At 29.4% G+C, this 8,300-nt stretch overlaps 1 protein-coding gene across 5 annotated transcripts in view; it reads left to right on the forward strand.

The window, feature by feature from the left end:
* The window catches only part of LOC126905637 (thiamine transporter 2-like), a 22,291-nt gene extending 14,716 nt beyond the window's left edge, over nucleotides 1–7,575 (forward strand). For 4 of the 5 annotated variants that reach the window (XM_050685548.1, XM_050685549.1, XM_050685551.1 and 1 more), the window contains exons 6-10: nucleotides 1,420–1,572; nucleotides 3,906–4,008; nucleotides 4,247–4,439; nucleotides 5,014–5,155; nucleotides 7,407–7,575. In XM_050685548.1, the coding sequence (XP_050541505.1) occupies nucleotides 1,420–1,572; nucleotides 3,906–4,008; nucleotides 4,247–4,439; nucleotides 5,014–5,155; nucleotides 7,407–7,487 (672 nt within the window). In that variant the 3' untranslated portion in view covers nucleotides 7,488–7,575. Of the gene's footprint in view, nucleotides 1–1,419; nucleotides 1,573–3,905; nucleotides 4,009–4,246; nucleotides 4,440–5,013; nucleotides 5,156–5,237; nucleotides 5,733–7,406 lie in introns of those variants that run through there. The other variant, XM_050685552.1, reaches the window with a different exon arrangement.
* Nucleotides 7,576–8,300: the final 725 nt, after the last annotated feature.

An 8,300-nucleotide genomic window follows, 5' to 3' on the forward strand; every position in this document is an offset into this window, starting at 1 on the left:
TTCTTTTTTTTTTTTTTTTTTTTTTTTTTTTCGGGCATATGCAACCGTAGCCATTCCGGGGGGAACCAGCCGTTAGGCATTACTTCCCCCGGTTAGGCCGTTGCCGTTTATTAGCAAAATCAACATATTTACATTTATCTTAAACTATTTACAATACAATCGATCTGCTTGATCTATATTTACATCGGTACATACTACTAAGTTATTTACAAATCATGATAATTGTATTCTAACAACGTATTTCCTGTAATCCTATATACAATATTTGTCTTCTATATACATTCTCCATCGTATTCTTTGGCCGGATCACAGATCCCGTCGCCCCTGCTGCTGCCGTTGCATCTCCCTTTCTAACTCTTCTTTGGCTCCTATTACCGTATTTGCAAATACTTGCACTGCCAACCAATTTTCTTTATTTTCCAACATTTTGGATATAATATCATTTTCCTCACCATATCCAATCTGGCACCGCATTTGATGGCGCATAGTTTCCCACCTGGGACACCGCCACAGAGTGTGTAAAGCGTCGTCCTCCGAGTGGTTACAGCTCCAACATGAGCTAGTCTCCAGCCTTCTTATTTTGTATAAGTAGCTGGAGAAACACCCATGGTTGGACAGCAATTGCGTGAGGTGGAAGTCCACCTCCCCGTGTCTCCTTGTAACCCACTCCTCCAGATTGTTGTGAAGTAATTTTTTAGTCCACTCCCCTTTTGTGGAGTCTTGTACTTGCCTCATCCACTTTCCTATCGTTCGCTGTCTCAACACCCTCCTGTAATCTGTATTGATGTCTACCGCCGAGGCTCTCCATTCATGCAAATCTCTCCTCTCCTCTGCCAATAGATCTATAGGTGGAACTGCCGCTAACCTTGGTAACGTGTCACTTTTGCTACCTAGATATATAAACATTAATTACTTCTGAAGTATCGATCCAAAAGTTGTTATCGAGTAGTTTTTTATTAATTATATCGTTATTTAATAAATAAAATAGTTAATTATATATGTTCCCATTTGCAAAATTAAAGTTAACATTCTTATTAGGTATGATATTTTCAAATCCTTTCCTGTTCTTCGGTTTTTATTTGATTTTCTTATAATGTATACTAGAAGAAAGCTTATTGAAACTAGTAAAATTTCATTAGGATTTGGGTTGAGTTTTTTTAAATTGCATTTAATACGATATATCATTCGCCGTGTATAATATATAATGCATAATATATTATGCGTTATATTATATTATATCATAATGTATAATGTTAAACGTATTATATATTAGTTTAAAAGTTTTTATACTGCAAAAGATTTTTGAAAGTTTTGGAACTTATTTATAAATTTTCGTATTTTAATTAAAATTGAATATTTATCGATATTTGTAAATTGGTAATAAACAAATTTTTTATAGTTGTCTTGTTATTATTTAAGGACTCGTGTGAATATTTTAATACGCCTGAAACGGCTACATCTATTCGGGTTGTATTACAGCAGTTGTATTCAGAGTTAAAAGATACATTTTATAACCCATATTTGTTAAAGTACTCTATATGGACAGGAATAGCAGGTGGAGTTTATTTTCAGGTGCGTATATAATATATATTGAACATATCGTAATAATTATAAATAATAATAATACATTCCATATTGTTTATTTATAAATACATTTTTTGTAAGTCTAAATTTGTCAAAAACTATTTTAATAAAATTAAAGCAACTTTCCAATTTAAAGTTTAGTGTTTCTTATTTAAATTATAACAATGAAAAAATCTAAGTTGTGTTTATTTATGCTGATATGTAACTAAAAGAAACTTTAATGTAGTAAAATTAATGACACTATTAACTTATTAACAAAATTAGCTAAAAAGACTATGGATAACGTCACACAAAGTTTCAAAATAAAAATATAAATATAAATTTTTTAATAGTTATGAATTATTATTTAGTTAAGTTTATTTTAGTTTTAACTTTAGTTAAGTAACAAAAACATAACCCATGAAGTTACCTGAACAATAGAATCTTAATAGAAAATAAATGAGCAATTCGGGTATATCATTAATCTTATGGAAAAATACTAATATAAAAAAACTTAACTTACAGTCTTGAGACGGTAGATAGAAGTGATGAAAATTTCTACTAATAAACATTGGTTATTGGTTAAAATTAAATTTAGAAATGTCAGACATAATTGAATTAGTGTATGATAAATAATGACACGGCACGTATAATTATTTTTTTATATAATCAGTTCTTTATTCATTTTTCATATTTGTATGTTACACTTCCTTACGTATATATATTCATATAGAATGTTTGTATAAAGATATTCTGGATTACAATTGTCAGTATTGCAAACTCGTTTGACCAATTTACTCCTATGAAATCTAGAGCTTCTCAAAAGAAGTTTTCACTTCAAAAACTTTTACTTCTGATATAGTTTTTATTGACAAGTCACTAATAAACATATAAAACTTAGTTATAATTTAAACATATTTAAAAAAATAAAAATAATTGTTTGGTACAGAACGTCTTTAGCAAAGATCTTGTAGACCAGTTGTTACAAACATCGTTGATTATATTATATCGTGTGACAGCTGATCTCTAGCGTCTTTGCTTTACTCACCCCTTGCCCGACCAGCACGGCAAATTGATGACTTCCGTGTACATTTCATCGTCGTAAGTCAGCAAGTCTTTTTGTGTCGTTTTCTTCTGTAGCAATCGCCTTCGATTGAATGGTAAATTGTTCGACCATTGTACGCCGTTATTCTTTTATTTGTTTATTGCACTCTTGTGCTCAAAGTTTTCGTGTCGTTGCACGTCACTAGTGATTGGGCCCTGACCACCACTAAAAATCTTCATAACCGTAGTCGCTTTTCCGCCGTTTGTTCTCGTCTGCTATTACGTGTCTGGATCTACACTCTGACTCGTCATACTCAGATGTTTGACACCATTGCCACAAGATCTTATACAGTACACTCATCACTATCAACAATTTCATCTGTTCAGCTGAGTTTTATAGTATTTTTTAATGTTATTTATTGTTTTTTTTAATTGAGTATAATTATTTTGTTTATGCTGCTTCGTCGGCCATTAGTATTAAGGGCACCACGATACACCTTAAATTTAAGATACTCTCTAAAGAATTTCTAATATATGTGGTTATTTTTTATTTAATTATTGTCTACTCTCGTTACTTATTGGATGTACCGTTAGCCGTCATCCCCTAGGTGACTCACACCCTCATCAATAATTGTGATTTAAACAGGCTTAAGGTAAAAGTGAATTCTAGTACGGTGCACAACTAGCCGTTCAACGGTCCAGTTGCCTCGTACAAAACAATAATAATATAAAGGGCAATGGGTACTACTGAAAACATTAAGGTTGGAGATCAAATAGAGAGAATTTTTACATATTACATACTAAATATTATATAGCATATAATTTATTATAAATGTTAAACTCTTAAAATATTGAATTCATACACTGTCAGTAATTATTATAGACTTACAGAATTATACTTTAACACAATGAAGTAATTTTGTTTTTTACACTTACGAAGTAATACTTATGTTAATATGGTTTTCCACTGGTACTGACACGACTTACGTCGCAAAAATGTAGTCGACACTGGTTATGAGGGTAGAGACCCGTGGGCCGTTTATTAAATGATTTAAAAGTATTTACTATAATATACAATAAATATTTTTTTTATACTCATTGGCGAATTTTAAAGAAAATTTCTTATGATTCAATTAAAATTGATTTAATTATATTAATAAATAAATAATTTTTTATATAAAACATTTAATATAAATTATAAAAATGTAAATAATGGTCCACAATTATAAGTATTATAAAGCGAATGATTAAATTTTAGTTTTTACATTTACTTACTATGAATATTCGCAGAAATGTAGGTGATGACGTACAAAGATGTCTTTTATAATGATTTAAATAAAAGTGATCCAGTGAATAATAAATTATACAATGGTGCTGTGGATAGTTTGGCATTTATTACGGGTATGAGCTAAAATTAAAAACAATAGTAATTTTGTATTATGTATTATATAACACATTTATATAAAACTAGATTTTGTCAAAATAATTTATTATGTAAGTTCTACTTCATCCAATTTACGTTTAAGGATTTAGTTCATTTTTAATTAACTATTTGTTTTAATAAATTCCAAATACTAAATAATTCAAAGTAATTAATATTGAAAATTTAATGATGGTTTTTTTTGTTCTTGAATTTTAGGTGCATTTTCTACATATTGTTTAGGATTCTTAAATCTACAGTGGAAAAGAATATCTAATTTATATTTTTTTATTGGATGCATGTTTTGTTGTATTGTACTTTCACTGACTTATCTAACAACTTCACTGAACTTGATATATTTGATGTATATTTTGTATACTATAATTTACCAGTCAATGTTCACAATAGCGAGGTAACTTTTAAGTACTTTATAATTATAATTATATGTATAAAATTATATAAATACCACTTGAATATTTCTCTATAAATAGCACAGTGGGAGCGCGCCATAGTTGGGACAAGTATAAATGATATCTGATAGTGATTAAAATCACTATCATAAGAAACGCTCTTCGATGCGAATTTGTAAATAATAATAAAAATTATTATTATTAATAATTCTGTATTAATTTACAAATTTTACAAATATTAATTTTAATTGAGTTTAAAAATTATTATAAATTACCCAACTAAATTATGATGCGTTATTGAATACGAAACATCTCTGTATATACTACTTTAAGAAACTCCTCTTCGAGGAGATACTAGCTAATGCGGTTCATAGTGGGGCAAGAATAAAAAATGTATTTATATAATGGAGAGCATTTAAAATTTTTTCATAGAGGGTGTAAGAAAAAATTTTTTGTTTGTATAGGAAATCTAATTCAGATTTTTGGCTTATTACTTCCATGCTTAGCGTTGTAGCACCCGTTAGATCATCTTCTGTTAATATACTATAATTGTAGTTAATTTGTTCATTTTTTTAGGTCTGAAACAGCAAAATATTTACAACATGACAGTTTTGCTTTTATCATAGGACTAAATTACTTTTTTGAGTTGTGTATGTCAAGTTTATTTACTTTCGTAATTGTTCAAGGATCAATTTTTGTACTTCCAACAAATACACAAGTAAGTTATATTTGAGTTATAAAAATTGTTAAATATACTTCATTAATTTACTAATTAATATAAATACTAAACTCCGCCCCAGACTCGGGGGCCTACAGTTATATTGCAGATTCCATTGGTAGTACAGGGTTACGTCGGGCGCAATAAGTGATTTGCACGAATAGTATTAAATATGTTATCGTTTCAATACCTTAAAATAATATAATGATGATAAAAACATATAATATGATATGCCTATTATATTGCTTTTTATGCCTATTAAAAGCCATTGCGGCCTCCCCAAAGGAGGAGGTTTCTGAACTATTGATACTCCGGGATGGATGGTTAGTCCGTTGCAGGAGAGAGGGATGGCGACTCTAATTACCGAACTGATCTCTTGTTCGGCATATGAAGCCGTACGTGACAGAGTTTTGAACCCGAGACAGTGCCCGTCAAGTACTACCTTACCGACTCGGCCACACTGTCCCACTTATTATTAAATTATAATTAATAATAATAATCTAATTATTATTTAGCACAACAGTTTTGTAAAAGAAAACTTTATAATCATTAATCAAATACAATTTATAAATCTGTACTATTTGTGTTTTTCGTTGATGAATAATTTTCCCAAAATAATGTCACCGAGGTATTTAATTTTTTTTTTTTTCTAATCGGAGCCCGTTAACAAATTTTTCCAACCTTTGCAATTTTTTCAATGTTTATTTTATTATTTGCAATCTACATAAACAATTAATACAATGAGTAAATTTAAGGTAATGTGGCGCTAAGAGTGTTAATGTTCTATGATTATTTTTTCTTCATTATCTATCAATAATTAATTTTATTAAATATTCATGCATAAATTGGTTCACATATTAATAAAATATCTCAACTAATTATAATTTTCAATTACTAAAATTAATAATAAAATTAAAATCAAAATTAAAAAAATAAATTTTCTTTATCCTCGCCTTAATTATAACTACTTGGGGTCAGTCACCCTTGTCCTAAACTTCCACTTGACACGATCTCCCACATTATCTACGCCCACATCAGCCGTCCTCATATTCAATTACATCCCTCTATCTCTTTTTTGGTCTTCCTATACCTCTTCTTCCTTCAGAATTTATTTCTATAACTGTTCTTACAGCTTCCGATTCCTTTCTCCCCATAAAATGACCATATCATCCAAGTATATTTTCTCTCATCTTATCTACGATTGACACTACACCTATACTCCTTCTTATATGCTCATTACTTATCCTATCTTCTCTAGTCACTCCACTCATCCATCTAAGCAATCTCATCTCTGCTACACTCAATCTCTGTTTTACTTTCTTGTCAATCGCCCAACACTTTGAACCATACATCATAGCTAGTCTCTCTATAGTTTAATATAATTTACCTTTCAGCTCCATTGGAATTCTTTTATCACATAACACACCTTACGCTTCTCTCCACTTTAACCATCCGCACTTAATTCGGTGTCTTATATCCTCGTTAATACCACCCCTCTTTTGCACAACTAATCATAAATCCTATCACGTCCTCGGCTATTGTCACTAAACTCTTAATTTCACCCCGTGTTCTCCTTTGACAAACTCGTACTCTATATACTATGTCGTACTCCTACTTATTCTTAAACTCCTTTCTTCAACACCTTTAGCCTTTGATTAATTTCCTCCCTATTTTCTCCTATTAACATTATATCGTCAGCAAACAACATGGAGCACGGCACCTCTCCTTGTATTTCTCTAGTAATTTCATCCATCACTATAGAGAATAAGTAAAAGCTTAAAGCAGAACCTTCACTCCTACTCTTATCCAAAAACCTTCTGATACTCCTACGCTTTTGACCCTGGCCCTTGTGCCATCATACATATCCTTTATTGTATTAAGTTACCTTTTTGCGACTTCTTTTCTCATTGATGCCTATTTTAAACCCTCTTTTGATACAGTATCATACGCTTTTTCTAAATATATAAACAACATAAACAGCTTTTCATTTTCAAATACTTTTCTTTTAGTTATCTCACACAAAATAATGGCTCTTGCTTACCAGTCATAAATCTAACCTGGTTTTTAGATGTCGATGTCTCATTTCTGAACACAGGGACAGAAATTAAAAAAATAAAATTTTAATCTGATCAAATTGATTTTAAATTTTTCATGGCTTTATGACATTATAGAAATAAACTAATTACGTGTGTTCTAATTATTATACTTAAATTTAAATTATAAATATATATATATATATATTAATTTGCAGTTTCTTGTATATGGAATGATTTATGGAGGACTTGCAATTTGGTTCCTTGTCAATTTATTTATCAGCTATGATATTTATTAGAATAACATATGTATAGATTTATACATTAAAAAAAAATTTGTAAAAATACATTTATTACTTCATAAACTATAATTTTTATTATTTTTAATGAAGATTGTCATATTTATAAATTAAGTTCAATCAAAAATTACTTATTAGTTTAGTAGGTGTACATTTATTTAGTGTTTGATTTTTTAAATTTCATTCTCTGAATCTTCTTAACTTTTAGGAAAGTTTTGTGTTAACTAAAAATAAAGTTGATGGGGATGGTGTTAATAAAGAAGAATGGTAATAGCATCATCCGTAAATGACATAATTAATTCAAGTACTTTGATTTCTAGTTCTTACTTGATTAGTATAGTTTGTGTTAAAGCTACTCTTACCTGATATTCACTGATGATGATAGAATGTCGATTGTTGACTTGTAGTTGTTAAGAGTGTTGTTAAAATTATAGTAGGTATGTTATATTATTTTTAAAATGTACGTTTTAAACTAAGTAAGAAAAGTTAAGACTATAGAGACACAGTATAGAGAATACACTAGAGTGTTAGGGTGCCACTTATTTTCAACATCTGTAATTCTTATGGGTGCCGGTCAAAGTTTTATTAGAAATACCTTAAATATAAATCATGTCAAGTTTCAGCCCATTTGAAAAACTTTAACACGTATTGATTTGAGCTTAAAATTTTGTGTAAATTCGTAAAATCCGTTGTTTTACACATATAGTCGTTACAATTTTCATTTTACAAAAAATTTTATAGAATAATAAATGTAGTACAAAACACGTTTTAAAAAAATAGTCTCTTAATATTTTTTTGTAAAGTGAACTCATT

This window comes from Daktulosphaira vitifoliae, unplaced genomic scaffold (assembly GCF_025091365.1).
Source record: "Daktulosphaira vitifoliae isolate Bord-2020 unplaced genomic scaffold, ASM2509136v1 Scaffold_4, whole genome shotgun sequence".
NCBI lineage: Eukaryota > Metazoa > Arthropoda > Insecta > Hemiptera > Phylloxeridae > Daktulosphaira > Daktulosphaira vitifoliae.